The sequence below is a fragment of the Bos taurus genome, chromosome 7 (assembly GCF_002263795.3).
Source record: "Bos taurus isolate L1 Dominette 01449 registration number 42190680 breed Hereford chromosome 7, ARS-UCD2.0, whole genome shotgun sequence".
Lineage (NCBI taxonomy): Eukaryota > Metazoa > Chordata > Mammalia > Artiodactyla > Bovidae > Bos > Bos taurus.
Genome location: NC_037334.1, coordinates 51,286,378 through 51,309,737, shown reverse-complemented (window position 1 = coordinate 51,309,737; position 23,360 = coordinate 51,286,378). Strand labels below are relative to the sequence as shown.

General features: G+C 41.3%; 2 protein-coding genes across 3 annotated transcripts in view; both read right to left on the bottom strand.

The window, feature by feature from the left end:
* The window catches only part of CYSTM1 (cysteine rich transmembrane module containing 1), a 141,693-nt gene extending 125,514 nt beyond the window's left edge, over window positions 1-16,179 (bottom strand). The window contains exon 1 of one of the 2 annotated variants that reach the window (XM_059888444.1): window positions 15,883-16,179. The gene's annotated coding sequence lies outside the window, so the exon portion shown is untranslated. Of the gene's footprint in view, window positions 1-15,753 lie in introns of both variants that reach the window. The other variant, XM_059888442.1, reaches the window with a different exon arrangement.
* Window positions 7,247-10,781, bottom strand: PURA (purine rich element binding protein A). The gene is made up of 2 exons (NM_001205434.1): window positions 10,586-10,781; window positions 7,247-10,052 (listed from the first exon to the last, which is right to left on the bottom strand). The coding sequence occupies exon 2, from the start codon at window positions 9,906-9,908 to the stop codon at window positions 8,940-8,942; it is 969 nt and encodes a 322-aa protein (NP_001192363.1). The 5' UTR covers window positions 9,909-10,052; window positions 10,586-10,781; the 3' UTR covers window positions 7,247-8,939.
* Window positions 16,180-23,360: the final 7,181 nt, after the last annotated feature.

The following is a 23,360-nucleotide window of genomic DNA, read 5'->3' as shown; positions in this document are numbered from 1 at the left end:
TATATATATGTATGTATATATATTTTTTCTACCCTAACTTTCACTTTGTCTATTCAAATAGTTTAATAAAACTCACATTTACAAAGGATTTTATTGGCAAATAAAGGCCCATATTAAAAATTTTATCAAAACAAATTTTTCTTCTACATAGCTAACACTACGAAATATTTTCTTGGACTTATAAAGAATATTTAATTGCATATAAGTTTTGCTTTGGGTGGGATATTGAAAATGTAAGAAATTAGAAAAGACTAGAAACAAAAGTGAAAGTGACTAGTCTTAACTTTCAAAAAATCAAGTGCAAAGATAAATAGTGCAAATAATGAAAACTAGAAATTTTATAGGCAACTTTACAGTCTTTCCTGCTTTTGCACTTTTACATATTGACAACTTTATAAACCCTAACAACTGTATGCAGCATGGAAATGGGCTATCATTTATCTCCATTGACTAGACTCAAGGAAGCCTTTCAAAGACTTGTCTCACAGTTATTTAAATCACTGGTTCTTGACACAGGTTTGGGAATTCACTTCTTTTTAAACAATTCCTAAGGGAGGGGTTTAAGAAGGCTCTGCACTGACTTAAGTTATAGTATGTAACCATCATAATTTAAAATCTGACATATAATACTACTGGATGAAAATCATACTAACTGCCAACTCTACAAAATAAGTTAAAATAAAAATAATTATTATTAATGTATTTGACATTTATTTAAAAAATTACATTCCAAATACAAAATCAGAACCTCTTTTTTAAAAGTTATCTTTAAGAGGTTTTATCACTAAAATATACAGATTTGGGTAAAATGAAACATGAAAGTAATCTGTCAAAATCACTGAGATTAAGTCCATACCAAACTAGAAAACAGTTAATTCAAATATAGTTGAATTGTGTAACTTTAAAAACGAGTATTATAGCAACTTTTCATCTTATCAAAATGTTATTGGGATACTGAGAACAGAAATCTTAACACAATCAGTTTCACCCTATAAAGGACATAAGAATTTCTAAGATATACTAAATTATATTATTAATATTTGCCACCAATGAACTCTTGGGATACAATTTTAAAGTAATATAGAAAATGGAAAAATAAACAGAAACTTGAGCTTGAGGGCAGGTATGTTGCCTAATTTCAGAAATATATATTCTTGAGAGTCTCATAAGGGCCACAATGTTAAATAGTTGCTAGGACTGCAAACAGAAAACAAATAGAAAAGACACCTAAGATTTCAATTCAATGTTTTTAACTTGGTTTATTGTACTTCTAAAAATTTATGTGGAACAAAGGCTCAAGGTTCTATAAAGCAAGGCATAATATGAATCTTTGTGGACTGCAAAGCTGAATAATTTGATCTAAAGAACATTCTGAAAAGCAAATGTAAACTACATTGTAACATGAGTCCAGGAGAATAGTCTGTATGATAAAATATTTCTGATAGTTTAAAAATAAATATGAAAAAGTTTGAAACTTTTAAAATTTCTTCCCCTCAAAATAAGTCTCTAGCACCATTTGCCTTAACCAGAAAAGTTGCCATTCCACAATTGTGCTATTTATATTTGTCCAGAAAAGCAAATATCCTATACCTGAAAATAGATTTATATACTGCATCATCATCATCATCATCATAACATAGACCAACAGCTCTCTCATAACCAACAAGGGACCCATTTTTTCTGAAAACTTCCTTAGTAAACATCAGCTTCACTGTCCTTAGCAAACAACTCTCATTTAAACTCAGTGTCTTTTCCTACCTCCAGTAAAAATTTCTCCCACTTTACCTCCAAACTGTTCCCTTGTATACCTCTCACACTTCCATTCATAAACACTTCAAACAGCTCTCCCCCTTTCTGCTCTCAAATTTCCAAACCAGTAAGTCTCAGCTCCAGGAACTTACCTAAAATACACATACTTCTTACTTTCTTCAATTCATACATATCTTAATAATGTCAATGCTCTTCAAACTGCCAACTTAAGACTATAGGGAAGACAGCAGTCAGAAAACACTGCCCAATTACCTCATAATACAGAAATCTTTCTGGGGTCAGTTAGCTATGTTCTTTTCTAAGGCAGGAGTCAGCAATTTCTTTACTTCCTTCTTGAGGAGGTAAACTGGAGTGCCACTGGCAGGCCTATGGCAAGAAGTATGCTGCTAAGTCACTTCAGTCGTGTCTGACTCTGTGCGACCCCATAGACGGCAGCCCACCAGGCTCCCCCGTCCCTGGGATTCTGCAGGCAAGAACACTGGAGTGGGTTGCCATTTCCTTCTCCAATGGATGATAGTGAAAAGTGAAAGTGAAGTCGCTCAGTTGTGTCCGACTCTTAGCGACCCCATGGACTGCAGCCTACCAGGCTCCTCTGCCATGGGATTTTCCAGGCAAGAGTACTGGAGTGGGGTGCCATTGCCTTCTCCAATGGCAAGAAGTACAAAAGAGAGCAAAACAAGGAAAAAAGAACATGGGAAAAAGAAAATTCCAGTGTATAGGGTAGGGAGGTAGGTCAAATGTCACCAACAACTATCTGCACTGGAAACTGCCAATCCACTCCAGCTCAAGAGGAGTTTGATCCATTCCCCAACATGACTATTAACTCATCAGCGGATGGCCATCACTGAGCTGGTCAATGTGAATACCTAGGTCACCTGTCCCGTAAGTTTGACTGCTACTTCATAGTAAGAACATAAGTCCTCTTAGGATTTTTCTGTATTAATCCAGTTTAGAGCAAAACACATGCTAACAAGAGTACTTCCAGGTTTCTCACAATTCTAGAATATAAAGGTTTGGTCCTTGAACTTGGAGGCTTCTTAAATTATTAAAGTGCACCCTAAATCAAAAAAATTAAACTCTTTAGCTTAAATTTTTTCTAGGAAATGTTATAAAACTTTATAAGCAAATTACTAATAACCACCAAAACAAAGTATATATTCGCAAAAATCTTGCGATTCCAAAATGAGTAAAATATTTCTGGTCCATAAGAAGTAACTTTGTTTTACACAGAGGATCACCACCATGTTTCTACCTATCAAACAAGACAATTTTCCACAAAAGTAAAGCACATCAGGAAAAAAGAAAGGAAATAAATACCAAACACAATATGGGGACAAAATAAAAATGAGTAGCTGTGAAATTCTTTTTAAAAAAAATATTTCTAACAAGTGACCTTTGCCATATTCAACCTTCCTAAAGACATAAATTGCCTAGGACCATCCAACATCAAAACTTGGTAGTCAGTTTAGCAACTGAAAGGTAACAAACTGTTGGTTTGAAACCAATCATATATTTCACTTTTTACCTGGTTCCTGCATTATGAAATTCTGCCTGACTCATGCTAATGCTAATTTAGATGATCGCCATAGTAATGAAATTTCTGCTCTAAAAGAGCCTCTCAAAGGGCCTAGGCCTTAAATTTAGGTTTTATTTTAGGAGCAAATAACTCTTCAAACATTAAAATCAGCTTTTCTTAAAAATTTATTGCAAATCCTTTATATTAATGTTGCTGGGTAAAAATAGTGATTTTAATAGCAGTGATCACTTAAGTTTCACATAATTTCATTAGGAATGGTCTAAATTTGGTTAACTTTCAATTAAAATAAATATTATATGATTTAAAAGTAGATAAACTTTAACAAACAACTTTGCACAAATTACTTTAGTGAATTTATTCACTTAAGCAATTCTAATAAATTCTCTTTCCTATTCATTTCACTCTCATGGGGAAGTGTGCATATATATATGTGTGTGTATATATATATATATATATATATCTACAAATTGTTGATATCCAATTTTAGGAATCATCAACTATAAATGTTATACTCAGTTATCACCAACCTTTTTCAAACTTAAGTGGCTAAAGATTCTCTTAGCATTCTTTATATAGCAAGCAGGATCTCATTCTGATACTGAAAATGAAAAAAGTCATCAGATTTGGTATCTCATTTTTTATGGGGGAAAAAATCTTAAAAGTATGTTCACATGTAAAATAAGACAAATCAGGGAGCTACGAAAGCCACCAGAACAACCATTTCAGAAATCTCCACTCTGAAATCATATGGAAATGTGTGTATGTGTAATATGAAAAAATGAGTGGGAATACTGAAGACAGGGTGAACCATATGTGGTGGTGGTTTAGTTGGTAAGTCATGTCCAACTCTTGCAACCCCATGGACTGTAGCCCGCCAGGCTCCTCTGTCCATGGGATTCTCCATGCAAGAACACTGGAGTGGGCTGCCATTTGCTCCACCATGTGTGGGAGATAAAAATAATCATGCCCATGGTGGGGTCAATCATGGCTGGCAGATAACCCAAAATATAAAAGAAAGAAGTTTAGAGAGTTTCAACATTGCTAAATAAAAAATGTTAAAAGCACAGAAAAAAATGAATGAGACAACCCCCACAAACATCAAGTTTCATAGGAAAAAAGGTAGGAAAAAAGTGACCTATACATCTTTTTTAATATACCAAATCTTAACTGACTTAAAGATTATATAAAGTAGTTGGGTCATGGTACCCACCCATACTCTCATTATCAATGGACTTATCTTTTCCCCTCCCTTCCACCCAAATTTAGTTGTTTCCTGCAGAAAATGTACAGCATTCCTATATCAATAAGTATAAGAAATGAAAACAGTGAGTACAACTGATATAGATCCATTGACTTTTATTACAAATGTACTTGATCACTTGGCTTCAAAAAGTTTAAAATCAATACCCTATTTTCTGTATGCCAGTACAAAGCAAACTGTTTTACAAATTAAATACCTAAAAATTTGACAAAAATATTAAAATTTGATGAAAAACAATTATAAAAATCCTTAATCTCTCTCTTCAAAAAAGGAGGCAGTCTTCCCAGTCCTATTGTACAATATTAATAATATTCACCATTTTTAGAATAGGTAGCTAAATTATATTTTTTCTGTTAGCATACAAAACTCTTAGACTAATAGATTTTATTTGTATATGCTCCAGTTAAGTTTGTGAATGCCATCTGATTGCAATATAATCAACTATCTTTAATTGAGTCCTAATTTACACTTATTTAATAATTTGCATAGTTTAAAAGGGAAAAAGGTTATTCTATAACTAATTATCATAGGCTATTACAGTGCTATTTTTCAAGGCAACAAGTACTTGCTCCCAAATGAAATTATCTGTCTTCTTTAGGCAGGGGTTAAAATTACTAGCAGCTTTCTCCATCACCTGAAAAACCAAATTGCGATAGTTATCCATCTCTAGATGTGAAGACCTATAAAATACATTGATATATTTTTCACTTTGAGTCAAATTTCAACCCCTGCATGGGACAACTACAAAGTGAGACTTCCAGGTTTTTTATTTCCCTGTTGGTTTTGGTTTCTACTCTCCATGGCTTTTGAGAAGCTGGAAAAGTCTGTCTTTCTGACTCACATTGTCTTTTTTTCCATTTGGCAAATATTCATCTACCTCCAATCTGTATCTAGTGGAGGAAAAGCCAACATGGCTTTTCTTGTGAACTTCCTTTGTTGTCAAAGGCATGTATAATGATTTCTACAGTTCTGGTTAGTTAACTTTAGCTCCCTCTGTGGCTGGATGACTGCTGCTTCCAACATCAGCATGATAAATAGGAGGCACAAATAAAAAGTAGCTTAAAAAAAGATTTGGTGACTTAAAAAAAAAAAACAAAAAAACAAACAATACCAAACACACACACTTATATGGGCATTTAAAATCTGGTGGCTGATCTCTGGATTAAATTACTTGACAATGTCTCTCATTTTAAAGAATGTAATGCATTTCAAGTGTTCTTTCATACTTAGGCAAATAGTATAGTTTAACCAAGCTCTTGGACCTTAATTGTAAGACAAAGCAGATCATTAAAAATAAGGCATACTTGTCATGAATTAATTTTTGTTTACATGTTTTTGGCACATTTGATCATACTGTCTTCTATGAATAACACATATGGTCAAATATACCATTTCCTTTTTTGTTTCAGCACAAACAGGGTTTACCAACTAGTAAAATAAAAACAAGGAAAAACTCCAACATAAAACACTGAGTTATAGAACCTTGGTAAAGTACCGAGCACCTGGGGGCAAGGGTGGAAAAAGGATGAAACAGGAGAGGGGAAAAGGGAAGGTTTCGGGTACTTGGGGAGGTAAAGTGAGATGCAAAAAAAAGAGCATCTTTACAGTCATTAGTCTTTTCTATGATCACGTCTTAAGTCTTAAAAGATCTGAATGTGGATTTCTTTTAAAATCCACTGACCATAAATCAGACACTGGTTTCAAAATCTTAGTAAGATTGTGTTTAACTGTTATAGTGTAAAGATAATTGCACAATACATGTGCTTCTTGATCCGGTAGGATTCCAAGCAGAATCTGAAGTCTATAGCTATGAAAGGCTTCACTTTAGGTAACTCGGACCCTAAAGAAAACCTCATGAAAGAACTCGCATCTCAAAGAAAGGACACTTTGCCTAAGTTTGCTGTGTTTTTGTTGACTTGCACTACTTATTGCTGGCTACTATAAAACACTGATCTAGGAGTACTCCAACAACCTGTAGTACAAGGCTTAACTTTAAGAAGCTATAGTAAACAAGAGACAAAATCAAAGCAATTCTCTTTCCTAACTAATAACAGCACAGAGAATGCAGTCTTTTCCATATCACAGTTAAAGTACAGTGAACAAAACAGCTCAACAAACCTTAAGACAAAAAAGTGCAGGTTATTAATGTTTACATGCAGTTGATAAGCATTCCAAATGTCACATTATGCACTGTAAAAGCTCAACTTTACTATGTGGAAATAAGAAAAATGCACCTTGGGGGAAGGGGAAAAGCAATTTAATCATTTCCAGTGATTTTGTAAGTAAAGAAACTCCTAACTATTGTACGGTCACCTCATATTAAACATTGTATGAATATTAAAAGCAAACAATTTAATGGGAAAATGCACAGTACAATGGAAATAGCTTGTTATTCAACACATACAGTAGATCTCAAAAACAAAGACAACACACTCAACCAGGGAGCTTAAAAATACCAAATCAAAACCCAAAGAACCAGCAGAAAAAAAATCCTTCAAAAAGACAACTGTTTCACCTTCCTAGGCCAATGCTTTACAATGTGAGAAGCACTGATACCTTCCAGCTCCTACAGGTGGTGTCTTCTACATACAGCAGTTAGATCTATATGGCTGGATTTGCCAAGATAACAATTCCATCCCCAGAACTCTCTATGTCAGACAAGACCCCTTTTTTTAAAAACCAAAATACTTTCTACAGAATTCCAAACCAAAATGTACTGTTTAAGGCATCTTTTTTTTTATAACATTTTCTCTTCACTCAAAGATGATAGTCATGCAGCAGTTTAATGATAAAAATATATTAATATTTTACTATACAGCAGCAAGAAGTTAGTTGTCAATTAAAAGCACACAAACATCTTTAAATGAAAACCTGTAAAAGACTATCGTTACAAACAATTTCAGTTTGGAGGACACCAGCTTGGTAAAGTGCTCTCCTAAGCTTTGCATTTTCATACCCTACATCTTGAATATATGAGTTATAGAACATACTTTTGATAGAAGGCTTGTACACTTGGGGAACACAAATACACTTAGCATATAATGTAGCCAGTAATAACTAGCACCACAGCTACATGGAAATCCTTTACATACACCAACTTGGCTTTCACTTTTAAAATGAAGCTCAGAATCCATGGCTCAGTAGGATAACTATAATTGTGTTGCTCTGCTTGTTAACAGGTCTACATAAGTTAATAGCACTGGCAAAAATCAAAGGATAGCTTCAGACCTCTTACAAGTTTAGGAGACAGTGCTAGTGACCACAAATAGACTCACTACCTGATGTCCAAGTACAGGTTCACTGGAAATTGCTGCACGTTAGTTAAGTTTTTAAAATCTTTCTACACATAATAAAAAAAATATATTATGAACGATACAAGTACATCTCATATACACAATAATGACAAAATGCCTACTCAAAGCAAACAGATGCAGAAAAATATTATGGGAGATTTCCTTTTCTTTCTTTCTCTTTTTTCTTTTACTATTTGAATAACTTTGGTTCCAACCGTAAAAATCACAACTTAGCAAATTTCATTTAAATGCCTTTTTTAATAATTTCTTCATGTTCACAGAAGTTTCACTGACCATTTTATATGTTTAAGGTCCAGATGCAATGCATATTGTATAAAAGAGAGCACTTATTGTTTACCTTGCATGAATTAAACCTACGTACCTTTAACTCTACAAACTTCTGCATAACATTTAGACAAAGCTCAGACACACAGCATGCCTAGCCCTCATATATATACACATCTCTAATCACAGGTATATAGGGTGTCAAATATACTATAATAACCTCCATGTAAGGTTTGAAATTTGGTAACAAAATGAGAAAAACTAAAAATATTATTTTACGTGTTCTAAAATATCTCTTTTTTGTGCTAAAGTCAAATGTTAGCTCAACATGAAAAGGACTTTTATATAATTCAGCAATATTATAATCTTGACCATTTTGCAAACACTTTTAATAATAATAGCTTAAACGTGTACAAAAGTTCTTGGTTAATTAGGGAAATAAACACTCAGTTCTTTATATTTTTTAATCAAGTAGGAAACACAGTTCATATAATGTTATTACTTTTTGTATTTTTTTTTTGTTTTTTGTTTTTAGCAGCTGCTTACTGTTTTATATGGTGGATAAAGTGGACAACATCCAGCGATGGGTGGCAAGTCAAGAAGAGAAACTGTCAGTTGGTGGAGGTTCTGTGGGTGGTGCTCCCTTGGAGTTAACAGGTTTTTTTTTTTTTTTTTTAAACTTTTTTAACTTTTTATTTTCTCTCTTTCTTTACAGTATAGTTTCTCTGTGTGTGGCTGTGTGTGTGTGTGTGTGTGTGTGCATGTGTGTGTGGGTTTTTTCCATTCAGTTTGATCAATCTTCTTCCCCTTCTTCCTCACCCTGCAGCAGCAGGGTGGCAGCGGCTGTCTCCTCCTGCTGCTGCTGCTGCTGCTGGTGAAGCTGCTCACAGGCAGCTCGCTTCTCCCTCTGCTTCTCTTGAATCTTCTTCATCTCCTCCGAGTACTTGCAGAAGGTGTGTCCAAACTTGGCCCACACCTTGTAGGGCACGGTGATGGAGTTGCGGTAGGTGGGCTTCACCTCGCTCACTCGCATAAACACGCCGTACTTGTTGGAGCCCACATCGAAGAAGAAGCGCTTGTTGTCCACAGTCAAGGAGGTGCCCTCGGGCAGCTCAGCCGGCTCCTCCTCCACTCCGTAGTCGTCGATGAGCTTGGCCAGAGCGTCGCGGAACTCGATGAGCCCCTGTGCGGGCAGTGCAATGGTCTGGCCCTGCGTGGAGCCCAGGCCGGGCCCCCGGTTGACCGTCTGGCGGATGCGCAGGAAGCGGCCGCGCTGGTTCTCCTTGAGATCCATGTAGTACTTGCGGTTCTCGCGCACCAGGAACTCGCTCTTGAGCGCCCGGCGCGGCTCGTCCTGCGCCTGGGCCAGGTCGGGCGGCTGGCTGGGGCCCAGCTGCGCGTAGTGCTCGATGAAGTCGCCCAGGTAGTCGCGGAACTCCACGGCCACTGACATGGAGAGAGTAAGGCGGCTCTTGTTGCCGCCCGCGCCCACCTCAGCGATCTTTAGAAAGCGGCCCTTGGCGTTCTGCTTCACGTCCAGGTAGAAGCGCTTATTCTGGATGTCCACCCGCTTGGAGGCCAGCTCCTGCGTCTCGTGCTGCAGCCCCCCCGGGGCCCCGCCGCCGCCGCCGCCGCCACTGCCGCCGCCGCCGCCCCCGCCGCCACCACCGCCCCCGCCGGAGCCCGAGCCTGGGTGCCCCAGGGAGCCGCCCGAGCCCAGCGCCGCACCACCCTGCTCGCTGCCGCTGTCTCGGTCCGCCATGATGCTGCGCTCCGCCGCCGCGCCGCCGCCGCCTGCCGCTCCGCCCGCCGCCGCCTCAGTCGCCTCAGCCGCCGCTGCTTTCCCTCCCCGGCTCCGCCTGCTGCCGCCGCAACCCCCACAGCCAGTCAGCCACTCTCGCGAGATCTGCGGGAGAGACGAGACAGACGAGACCCGGTAACAGGGCACTGACTCCCCAGTACAGTAGCAGGGCGCCCTACTGTACGCGCCCACCCGCCCGCCGGCACGTGACCCGTGCCCCCTCCCCGCTGCCAGTCCCCCATCCGCCCGCCCGCCAGGCGGCGCCCACCCACCGGCCCTCACCCTACACCCCTGGCTGGGGGGTGGGGGGGATCAGGACGCGCCGCGTCGCAGCTGCTGCCGCCACGGCCGCCACCACTGTAGCTGTCGCTGTTGGCCAGACCCTGGGCAGCCTCGGCCCCGGGAGTTGGGGGACTAGGGGGTAGGAAGGGGACTGCCATACTAAGCACAGGGAGCGGGCCTGAGCTCTGTTTTCCAGTGACCCCAAAGAGGATGTAGGAGGAGGGGCCTGCGTAGCGCAGTCGAACTGCTGCAGAGGGGACACCGAGTCACGGCAACCCACTCCTCTGCGGGCCCCATCCAGACTCAGATCCAAACCCAGACAGGCCCACCCGTCGTTTGGCTGGACCGTCTCCTACCGCAGAGCCCTGGCCGCAGAGGCGGCCGAGGAAGAGAAGAGGTGGTGCGGCTGTAACCCTTAGCTGCAGAAGGGGCTGCCAGGGATGAGGACGGGGCGCCGGCAGCAGTGGCACGGAGCAGCAGACACCTAGCCCGTCCCTCCCCTCGCTCCCGCCGCTCCCCCTCCCCGTGCACGACAGCGGCTCTGGCCTCAGATGATCCCGCTCCCCCCTCCCCCCAACCGCAGCCCCGCACAGTCGGGCGGGCGGGCGCACTCACCGGTAGGGGGGAGCCGAGCAGAGGACGGCAGCCGCACCAGGGCCGGGGTGCCCGCAGTGCCTTTTTCCGTTGGCTCTGCCCTTCTCCCCAACCAACAATCAAAAAGAAACCCCGCACTCACCCCAAAACCTTCAACGAGCCCCCTTGGGGACCAAGACTGCCCGCCTGCCTCCCCCTCCTCCTTCTGAGATTTGGGGAAGGGGGGCACCCAGTTCAGGGCTGAGCCCAGCCCGGGTTGCCGGCCAGCTCTGCGGATAAACCAGGCCCTGCCGAGCCTTCAGCCCCTAGCCCCACTCTTCCTCTCTGGAAGGACCCAGAATGAAGGAGAAAACCAAGCAGGCTTTAGGAAATTCACGAGCTAAAAATGTCAGGAATTTCCTGGGAAACGCAGTTCCTTACGGGATTCATTAACGCAGGTTCGCTCGCCCCTTTTACTCATCCTCCCAGAAACTCCTAAGTGTCAAGGAGGTCCCCCATCTCTCAAAAAGTAAACCACTAAATGATCGCTGGTTTTTAGGAAGACAGCTAGGTTACTGACCATTACCAATGACAGCTAAACCAGTGACAGCAAAAAGGGGTCTTCTCTGGTCTCAGGAAGGGGCTCAGAAATAGATTTCTGTCTTCCTAGATCTGAAGCATAATCTAGGGCCTATTTTCCTTCTCCCAGATAGACAGCTAATGCTTATACTCCCTCACTGCAGTCTTCAGTCTTAGCAGCTGTGGGAAAGCTAGGGCCTATCTCCAGGGCACCTCCTACCTGTGATCCTAGATGGCCCCATCACCTTCTTCAGGGGTCTTAGAGGATACAGACCCCACAGCCCTATTGCTGGTTTTCTTAAGCATGGATTGCTGCCTCCATCCTGAGAAGAGTAGGACCATCTCATCTGTAGGCTCCATTCCCATTGAACATCCCCCAGCCCTGCCCCCAAAAGTAAGGAAACTTGCCTCCCTCAACCTTAACCCCCAAGACATCTGAGTACCTGGCTGCCCAAGCTTCCTGGAAACGAGAGAGGTAAAGAGGGGGCTAATGATAAAGATACCCAGACCAGCCCAGGGTATAAGTCTTATCAACGCCTGAGACCTTAAAGCTCCCTGATACATCCCTTCATCTCCTGGGCAAACCTGCCTGCTAAGTATTCACAGCTTCCTTTTTCTCTTCCAAGGGCTCCATTCAACCCTGTAGTAGCTACTTCAGCTCTGGGCTGACGTTCACTACTTCCCGCTAAAAAGGAAGAAATAGGGCAGAGCACTCTGACTTCCGAAAAGAAAACTGGGATAGTCCTGTGAACCTGTCTCAGAACTACCCACCTGTCCAGTTGTCCCTGAAATGGCTCTCTGAATAGGAGGCCCACTGTGAGAGACGGAAATCACAGGTTTGGGGGCCCATAAAGAACTTCCCCCTAGTTTAGAAGCATCCCGTAGCACTGAGTTAGTCCCCTTTCATTGCTGATTTTTCTGCGCTCCCGCCCCTGTCCCCAAGTCTGTCGGGAGGAGATATAGGAACAATTGGTGCACTGCCCACCACACAAAAATAACATGTGTGAAGAAGCGGCGGCTCCTCTAGGTTTGCATGGTAGCGATCAGGACCCTGGATAGACCCCGTCCCAAACGGGGTCGGGAAGGCAGGTCTCCGCACAGAGCTGGGCGGGGCATTACGCTCCCACCTGTAAGTTGAGACTACTACGACCAGGTTAAGACCGATCCAGAAGAGCCGCTATTCTTTCTCGTGATTTTACCTCGCACTGAACCCAGCACTTGTCCCCCTCTGGAGAGCTCAAAGAAGCAAAGACCAGTGGGGCTGTGAGGAGAAAGCATGCGGCTGCCAGTCCTTGTCACTCTTCCATACTAAAAAATCGCTTCCCCCAGAACCAAAAAGTAGAGCTTGAAACTGCCCGCCTTCTTGAACCAATTCTGGGGTCTAAATTTCTTTCCCTGTCCCAAATGTTTATTTTATGTCCAGGGTTCTGAAGTGGTTTGAGTTTGGGAATGCCCTTATTTTCTGAAAAAATGACAGTCACCAGGAACTGATGTCTTAGTTTCTGCACAGAGGCAAATGATAAAGTTTTTAGACAAAACACAAGTTAAATATCATTTGCACCCATAAACTGGAATTTTAAGCTCAAATAAGCTAACAACTGAGACCTGGAACTCTCCACATAGATATGTATTTATTTCATGCTTTTTATTATATATTTATAAAATTTTGCCATTATATATTAGCTTCTTGCCTAGTTTATAAATGTATCTAAAAGCAACCAAGGTTAATAATGCCTTTCCCAAAATAATACAATGATAAATAGGATATTTAACACATTTTCACTACTTAAACAAGAGAGTTTATTTCAGGATAAGCCTGTGAGTGTGGACTTTTGGTCAGAATGGGAAAGGTGGTGAAAGGCGGCTTTCCTTAGGCTATAGAATACAGTACCCTTAAAAGGTTGTCTGAGAGAAAAGTCTTAAAACAAAGAGGTTAGAACCTTAAATAGAATTTCAAAGTTAGATTTTCATACTATTTTCATACAGAAAATCCATGAGCAAACTTGTGGATTTAAAAACACATCTAGCCATTTGTTAATTACCAAGACAATATGCTAACTTGGTAAGTGAAAAGCCAATTCTAGTGTCTAGATGTTTGCATTGTTATTTTAAAACAAATAGTTGCAGAATTAAAATTATAGTTTCAATACAATGTAGGAAAGACAAAGGGAAAACGAAATACATTAATATGCACAAAATATCTGTGTTAATGAAAAAACCATAAAAAATTCCCTTTCTCCTCAAAGTTTGCTTACATTTTTAAAACCTGATAAACATCTCTAGATTTAGTGTGCTCTCTTATTAACAATACACATACATTTTGAAGAGAATTGAGATTGCTTTATTTTTAATCCCTCTATTTCTACATCTTTAACAAACTCTTAACAACAAAAAATTGTTTGCTAGAGAAATAGATACTAGGCTGAACAAGAAGGAAAAAAAAAACCCTCATTTTCCTCAGCCTGAACTACAGATGAGTCTGAAATAATCTAATTCGAAAAGTTAACACACATTTACAAAATAAACTTGGAGAGAGGGAATCTACCTCTGGATAATAAACTCTTTTGATTATGGAGTTTCCAACAGAAATAACACGCTCATTAGTATTTCACAGAATCACAGATTTCCCAAATAAAAGAGAAGCAAAACCATTAGTACTTGTGTTTTCAAGTGCTGCTTAGGTTAAATGCCTATCTTAAACCAGACAACAATTATCTTCAATACCCAAATCATTAAAACTAACTGGAATGTTGTACAGCAACTGTTCAAAGTAGAGGAATTACCCATTTCTTCTCATGGCTAGCTATCGGGAAAATTAAGGGAAACTCTCAAGTAAATCTTAACATTTTAACAACAACGACTAATAGTATTTCAATGATCATTTTTAAAAAGTCTATCCCCTTTGTATAGCTTACTTAATCTTTAAAACTATGCCTCTCCAATGCTATTTCAATGTTTAGGGTTAAATAAATGAACTAAACATTTAAAATCTGAAGAGAACAATCCATGTGATAGAATCTTCACGTTTCACAAAATGTTATTTTAAGCATTTGCAGAAGAATTAAATAAATGTAGCACACACTCTAAATTCGATAAAAGATTCAGAGAACCCGACATTTTATATACCCAAAAGATCCAAACAGAACCGATGCAAATGTCAATAACTCTCTTTCGTCTGATTCTTAAATGATTTTACTAGTACCCAAAGGAATGAAATCAGCAACTCTTTCCACACTCTAGTCAACACTCCAATTTTCAAAGCCGCAATTCGAAAACGTCAGTTTGGGCGGGGAGCAGTGAGGGTCTTGAAGTAATCAAAAAATTCCTTTTCCTCCTCTGACAGTCTACCAAAAGATGTCAAACCAAATTCAGCCTGTTATAAAGCACTGGGGCTTCCCTTCCAAGGACACGGGACTCAAGCACAGACACCACTGCAAAAACCTGTCCCCAAACGCCTGGTCCGACCGAAACGTAAGGGGCCCAGGCAAGAACGAAATTAGAAGCCTCAAGAGGGTCCCGCAGAGACAACGGAAATTAAAGTAGCATTTATTCAAGGGTAGACAGCAACGAACCAACGTTCTCCCAGCCGGACTCTTGGCCTTTCTCTATCCGAATTCAGGCTCAAGGCAGATATATTTGTGGGGGTCCCTTCCCCACTGACATCTCAGCCGCTGCCGGGGCCTACCGTCGCTCAAAGGGAAGACCCTCCAACTTCACATCCGTCCCCTTTTGCCCTCGGACAAAAGGCAGAGGAGGCTATGGAGCTGACCTAGCTCTGTGGGGCAGCAAAAATGCCTTGTCCGGGCCACCCATCCCTGGGCCTGGCTTCATCTGCGCTGTCAGCACCAATGTATTCTTCTTTATTTTTGCAACGCATACTGGGCGGGTGTATGCATTGCGGGGGTGGGGTGGGGATTGAACAGAGAAAGGAGGGGTTGGTAGTGGAGCCTAGAACCCTCCTTCCTCTCCCCTCCAGCCAGGGGTGCTGTGCAGGGAGTGTCGGCCAGGTCTGGCGCACTGTCCCAGGCCCCAGGTTAAGGTGGCCAAGAGAAATGAGGCTTAGGGATTTCTAAGCAAACGGCACCACTGGTGGTCTCCAGCGCCAGCGGAGGTAGGATTGTTTTCTTTTCTTTTTTTTAAAGGGGCGTGTGACTTTCTTTTTTTGGAGGTGGGAGGGAGTTCGTTCGTTCGTGCACTCCGGAGGAAGGGGGGGCGCTTTGCTGCACTGCCAGGGTCCCCAGAGGGAGGGTGAGGGGATGTCTACAACGGTACAGTAATTATTCCTGGGGTATAAGAGGGCAATCAGAGGGAACAAGGTGGGCGGCACCTCAAACTGTGGCAGTGGCAGCAGAGAAGGTCGCGAGGGGCTTACCCGGGCGGGCGGGCGCTGTCCTGCCGCAGGTGAGGGAGGGCGCGGGCTGGAGGGAGGGAGGGCGCGCGCGAGGCGGGCGCTAGGCAGGCGCGAGGAAAGGGGGAGGGGAGGAGGCGCGCGCGCGCACACCTGTCCTGGACAGCGGCGCGAGCGGAGCTGCGCCTCACTCGGGCTCTGCCGGCTGAGGAGGGAGAAGGGCGGGCTGGCAGGCGGGGGCGGGACGCCGAGGGGAGGAGGAGGAGGCGGCTCGGATGGCTGGCTCGGCTCTCGCTCGTTCTCCCTCCCGCTGGCAAGTCCGGCTCACACCCTGCCTCTCCCGCTCACTCACAGCCCCCTTGACTCTCCCTCCTCCTCCTCCTTCCCCTGCGGGATCCGCTCGCTGCCGCCGCCGCCGCCGCCGCAGACGGCAAGTCGTGGCAGCCAGACGTCGGCGCGTAACCCGGCGCTCTGTGCGTGACTCCGGGCGACGTCAGCGCGCGCTCCCCGCTACCCACCATCTCCCCCCCCACCCTCCTCCCGTGGCTCGCGCCCTCCGCCCTCGCGTCCCTCCGTTTCAGTTGCCGCGGCGGCGGCTGCCGAGCGCGTTCCCTCCGCCCTCCATCTCGCGCGTGCGCGCGCCCTCCCAGCCGTTGGCGCGTCAACAGCCCACGGCCCAGGCCTTAAGGCGCGTCTGAGGAGGGGGCTCCCTGCGGCCTTTTTGCCCGCCCTTCCTCCAACCACCGCCTGTAGCGCCCCCGGGAGGACTTCTCGGTTGTTGGGCTCTGAGGGCGGAAGCCAGGCTCAGGCGGGGACGGAACCCTGTAGAGCCTGCGTCAGCTCCAACTTAGGGCCCTCAGCGTCGTAGTCAGTGTCGCTACCACCCTGTCACCCGCCCCCCCCCCCCCCCCCAACTCTCCACCGTTCCGCTTGCATCTCTTAGGAGGCGACAGGCCTTTCATCTCCCGGGAGGGTCTCACCTTGGCCTTCAGACGCCAGCCGAGAGGGGCTGGAAGGGCAGGATTAGCATAAAGAAGAAAGGGGCTAGACCAGGTTCAGGCTCTAGCCCCAGGAACCCTTGACAGGAAGCGTGGGGTTGCTGCCCAACCTCCCACGCAGTGTAGGTGAAACTGGGCCCTTTTGAGGGACTGTGACTAAGGACAAAACCCTGATAAATAATATTTATGCGTCCTTGGGCCGAGAGGGAGAGAGTAAAAGGGATGAGTTAATTTTCATAAATTGCTACGCTAGGGCTAAATGCAAAACTACAAAATGTCCTTCTAAAAGTTTTATTGAAATCTTACCAGGTTTGACAAGACTTTTGGTACAAGTTAACTTTTTCCTTCACTTTGTATGCTGTTACATCTCATTCTTGCAACACTGCGTACACAGAAGACGAATCAATTGAAAATGGCTGCAAAAGAAGCAGAAAACAGCCTTAGATCTTTATTATTTAAATAGCTCTATGAAAAGTCAATCTGTGACTTAAGAAAATTTAGTCAATGTTTTAGCTTATTTGATTATATTTTATTTTGAAGTAACTGCAATACACTGAGATACTCTTTTTATTAGGCAATAGATTTTTTGTTTTGTTTTTAAGAGCAGGCTTCTAAACTCAGGGCTTTCCCAAGAAACTTATCTAGCTCAACCTTAGAGGCAAGTAAGAGAAAGGTGAAATTAACCCCATTTTATTGATGAGAAAATGGAGCTGCAGAAATATGTCAGTTATTGAGAGTTGCAAGCAGTCTGTCACCGATGACGGGAAGCACCATAGGCCTATTAATACCTGCTTTATCCACTAAACCAGAGATTTCTTGGTTATCTTTTGATCCCCGCCGCCCCCTCCCCCCCCACACACACTTAGGTATTGTAGGCAGTACCTCATGTCTGAAAGAAACAGAAACAAGTTTGGAGACATATTCCTGGAGACCCCAAATCACTATCACTAAAAAGTTTGAATTAGAAAATTTCTGCCATAGAAAATTACAACTCAGCAATAATTTATTGTGAAACAAGCTTCCATATTAACAAAATAACAAAATGTTTATTAATCCCTAGTTAGAAATGAGAAAATTTCAGTTGACAGGCTTCAGAATGATGGGTCATTTCCTTTGAATTGCTTCTTAATTCACCTCATCTTTAGGTGGCAGCACTACTATATAAATATGTTCAAAACTACAGTCTTCTGCAGCTTGGTATCCTAGAGTGTTTTGTCCTAAGTGCTTCCAAGTATATTGTGAAGATTAGAAGCTGGTGAAAATATGAAATCATAGCTGAGAATTAGAATACTTAGGAGGCTACAGAGGAGGAAAAACAGGTTTTCAGAGAAATGAATAAAATACATGGAGTTACTAAGGGAAAAGATTATAAAGGTGTGAGTTTTTTTTTAACTTACAAATTTATTTTTATTTTTTAGCTATACGAGGAGAAAGTAGCATCTTTAAAGACCTCATATTGAAACAGCACAAGATAACCTTCCAAAGCAAACCATAGTTTCTTAATATTACATATTTTTCAAGTATTTAGAAGTTTAGAGTTGTAAGTGGTATAGTTGCCAGTATTCACTATAATTTTTAAATTCAGTTGCAGTTTTCCTCACTAATTGCATTGCATCAAACTTACGAAGATCCTGAATGGGACCTTGTTGTTGACCCTTGTGGAAGAGAATAACTAACTCATCTTGGCCCCTTTTCTTGCTTCCTATATTTTTCATGTAAAAAAACAAATCATTGCTCAAACTCAAAGAAGTGAAAAGACAAACAAGTGTAAAATGATAGCAATTTACAGATATTCTGTATCTTAATTTCTCCCATATTTTTTTGAGGGTAATAAATTGGGCTATATGGGGGTTATTTGGATCCAGTGTTTCCTAAGTAGAACTTTGTTGTAATTAATCTTGTATATTTACAGTAGTTCTTCCTATACCCCTATATCCAAGCAACAAAGCAAAATTGACTTTACATGCATTTCAAAATAGACTGCATTAAATTTACAATTATAAATACAACCACCAAAAAATATAGAGGTATGACCATCAGAAGTGGGAAATCAAATCATTTCTGAGTAGGCGATAAAGTGTTAATAGATCTTTCTTGATGGCAGCTTCCATTTTTCTCAAATCAAACTTGGAGGAGTCTCAAGCAAATTGGTAGAACTCAAACTCAGCAGTATTATGTTAAGATTTTTAAGCTCTCTTGCACCAGCAAATCATGCAGCCTGGGGGCCTTTGCTCCAAACTTCTGCCAACTCCATTTTGGCAGTAAAGTGTTGTGTGGAACAAAGTTTGCACGTGTTTGGGGTGTGAAGTGGTTCCTCAGGCATTTATTGGTTTTATTCCAGTTTAGGGACTTGAAGACAAGGGTCAGAAGCATGAGGCTTGTATAGTTCATATGTGCCCTGAAACAGACTATGCTAGTGATCTTGAATTTTCACTTAAACAAGAGTAGCTTTCTTTGTTCGTGTCTGAGTTATTGAAGTGGACCCTTTAGTTTACGCCTTAAGTGCTCACATGATATTCAACCAGTTCTCAGAAGCAGTTCTCAGGATTCTCTCTGTTGAGGGTATAGAGCTGTGGAAAAATCACTCCTCATCCTCTTACCCACAATATCACTAAAATGTAGCCCACTAAATAATAATATGCAACTTGAGGGCAAAAGGGCCAGTAACTATTTAAGCTTGACCCCTTTGTCAACTTATATGTAACTGTGAGTCTCTAATCTTTTTTTGTATCAATTGTCTAACTTCAGCTTTTTTACCTACCTCCTTCATTCATGAAGTCTGTGGTTAACAACACCTGGTCCAGATATGTGTGCTAATTTTTCTTATTTCAAAGGTCCCTTGTCCTGTTGGAAATGTAGATAAACAATCTCAGTTTCTATTTTTTTTTCAAGTAATTCTAATAGAAAAATCCTTGTGTAGTCTGAGGTAAAAGAATTTGAAAGCCATTAAGAATGCTGTTAGGGGTTCTCTGGTGGCTCGGATGGTAAAAGAATATGGCTTCAATGCAGGAGACCTGGGTTCCATTCCTGGTTGGGGAACTATGATCCCACGTACCATGGGGCAACTAAGCCTGTATACCACAGCTAGAAGAGAAGCCTGTGAGATACAATGAAGAAACAGTGCAGCTACAAATAAAACAGAAATAATAAAATAATAATTTTTTTAAAAAAAAGTAATTCCCAACTCTAACATATGAATGAAGTTGGAGTTGGCAAAGAAAGCTGGGCCTTTCCAAAGAGTGGATCTATTGGATTAGAAAGTACCACTGAACTTTGTTGCACATTTTATGTGACCCCACAACTCCTTTGCTTGCTTACTTTAGGTTATCAACATGTTGCCATTTTATTACATGGAGCAAGGCTAAATACATACATTCATGAGTAGGTATGTACATACATCTGAGGCCAATTTAGGCCATTTTTACAACCCAGTCCAGTAGCACTTGGCAATTCGATGAAAATCAGTTGTGTTTATTTCTGTAGTGAGTAAAATATGTCAAGGGGAAAATCTAAATACATCATGGGAAAAATACAGAGGGAGTTCTTTTAATACTTTGTGTCATGTAGAGTTTTTGTCTTTCAAGTAGAACTTTTCTTCTTGTCTGCTTTCAGTTCAGTTCAGTTCAGTCGCTCAGTCATGTCTGACTCTTTGCAACCCCATGAACTGCAGCACTCCAGGCCTCCCTGTCCATCACCAACTCCCAGAGTCCACCCAAACCCATGTCCTTTGAGTAGGTGATGCCATCCAACCATCTCATCCTCTGTTGTCCCCTTCTTCTCCTGCCCTCAATTTTTCCCAGCATCAGGGTCTTTTCCAATGAGTCAGCTCTTCACATCAGGTGGCCAAAGTATTGGAGTTTCAGCTTCAACATCAGTCCTTCCAATGAACACCCAGGACTGATCTCCTTTAGGATGAACTGGTTGGATCTCCTTGCAGTCCAAGGGACTCTCAAGAGTCTTCTCCAACACCACAGTTCAAAAGCATCAATTCTTTGGTGTTTAGCTTTCTTTAGAGTCCAACTCTCACATCTGTACATGACCACTGGAAAAACCATAGCCTTGACTAGATGGACCTTTGTTGGCAAAGTAATGTCTCTGATTTTGAATATGCTGTCTAGGTTGGTCGTAACTTTCCTTCCAAGGAGTAAGCGTCTTTTAATTTCATGGCTGTAATCACCATCTACAGTGATTTTGGAGCCCAGAAAAATAAAGCCAGCCACTGTTTCCACTGTTTCCGCATCTATTTGCCATGAAGTGATGGGACCGGATGCCATGATCTTCGTTTTCTGAATGTTGAGCTTTAAGCCAACTTTTTCACTCTCGTCTTTCTTGTCTGCTTACTCAAAATTAATTATTAACTGTAAATATAGTTGAATGATTAGTTTTTACTTTCTAGATATTATTGATAAATCAATTTTACTTGATAAGTATGTAAATAAAGAAATGTTTTTAATTACTATTTTAGAATATCATTAATATACATATTACATAAGCATATTACAGCTAATGCTTAATTTACATGGCTCTTTTTTTCCTTTGAATTTCCTTTTGGACAAGAAATATTAGCTGCTACTTCAGAACTGGTTCTTGGAACCCACTGCTATTTATCAATCAGCCTTATTTTCTTGAGTCATTTATTGAACAGTATTAATACCTATTTGCCAGACATTGTTTTAGGTGCTTGAACAAAACAAAATCCTTGCTCTCGTAGCGTTACCAGTCTAGCAAGACAAATAATGTAATAAACTCATATATAATATGGTGCTAAATAATAAGTGTTAAAAAGAAAAAAAATACAGGTAAGAGGAAAGAGTTTTCTGTGTGATTGTGTATGAATGTGTATGTGCATGTCTCCCACTTGACATTTTAAATAGAGTGATCAAAGAAGTCTCTCTGAAGAGGTAACATATGGTCAGAGACCTGAAGTAGTCATGGGAAGATCTGGGGAGATGTGCCACGTGTTATGTTCTAGGTGTTTATTTATGCCACATAAAGTCAGTCACTCAAGTATAATTCAGGTAACGTGTATAATCCAGTTAAACATCATATTAGGTATACATTTTTTTTTTCTAAAGAGAAAAAAACTCATTAGGTTTTCAGAAAAGTTTTTCATTTAATCCCAGCATTGCTCTAGATTTCCCATGATTAGTATTCCATTATTTAATACAATAAAAACTTATGGCTCTACAGACAAAGCTTCATAGTCCCTCCTTATCTGCAGTTCTAAAATCATAAAACTTTTTTCTTAATTCATTTTGTGGCAAAAATGGATCTGAATTGACATAACGGTTTAAGTCTTCATTAATTCCATTTGGTGTGGCTATTGATACATTTCATTATGGAAATATGTGTTTGATTAAGGTATGCTGCCCAGGACAATCTAAGTTAAGTAAAACATAGGTAACATAATACCTTACATTCCTAAAATATGAAAGGAATTTTAATTCAGAAACACATCTGGCCCCAAGGATTTGGGATAAAAGATTGTAGACCTGTATCAGATTTCTTCTTGGTTCTCTGATTAAATATCATATTGATGTTAGTCTTTAGATATTTTTTATTCAAAAGTACAGTGCTTATATAATGCTCTTATTATGTGCCTAGCACTATGTAAATACTCTCTATTATCTCATAAAATCCTCACAACAACCTTATGAGTAAGTTCTATTATTCTTGTTTTATAGATGAGAAAATTGAGCTACACAGAGATTAAGAAACCTGCTAAAAATCACGCAGCTACTAAGTGACACTTCCCTGGTAGCTCAGATGGTACAGAATCTGCCTGCAGTGTGGGAAACCTGGGTTCGATCCCTGGGTTGGGAAGATCCCCTGGAGGAGGGTATGGCAACCCACTCCAGTTTTCTTGCCTGGAGAATCCCTGTGGACAGAGGAGCCTAGGGGTGAGTCCATGGGGTTGCAAAGAGTCGGACACAACTGAGCAACTAAGCACAGCACTAAGTGACAAAGCTAAGAACTGAACATAGACAATTTTCCTTCATAGTTTGCTATGAACTAACTCTCCCTCTTTCTATCCTTTTCACCCTCCCTTCTTCCTTGGAGAAGTTTTGACTATAAGCTCTTTCTAAGAGCGTGGTTTCTCCCTTCTACTCTGAAGTATCAGCTATCTCAACTTTACATTTCATTTACAAGCAAATATCTATCAATAACTTTTTTCATTTTATTTGCTCCTGCTATAATTTCAGCCGTTTCTATTTCAAGTTGACATTGGAAATTTACTTATTCTCGTTCTCATTCTGATAAGTTTCCAAATTAACATCATCTTTCACCATCCTTTTCACTTGAATATCTTTGGACAATTATGAGACACCTCACTTATTATTGTGGTCTTGTCAGATGTCAAATCACATAAAAAGTTTGGATCTAGTTTATTGAGCAGTAGCATCTGCCAAATAAACCTCTGTCACTGCATTGTAAGTTTCTCTCACTCAATGAATTACATAGCTTACTTCAGATCATTTTATTCTAGGCATATTAAGTTTATGTTTTGGGGTTGGAATTATGTTTTCATTAGTTTGTCCTCAGATAAGACTTCCTCCGTAAGTAATTACAAACTGCAATAGTTTCTCCTGTTATTTATTTACTTATTATTTGTTGAGTACCTAAAATCACAAG

Bases quoted from the DNA above. Each gene is read 5' to 3' on its own strand.
- PURA (NM_001205434.1), bottom strand. From the start codon at position 9,908: ATGGCGGACCGAGACAGCGGCAGCGAGCAGGGTGGTGCGGCGCTGGGC.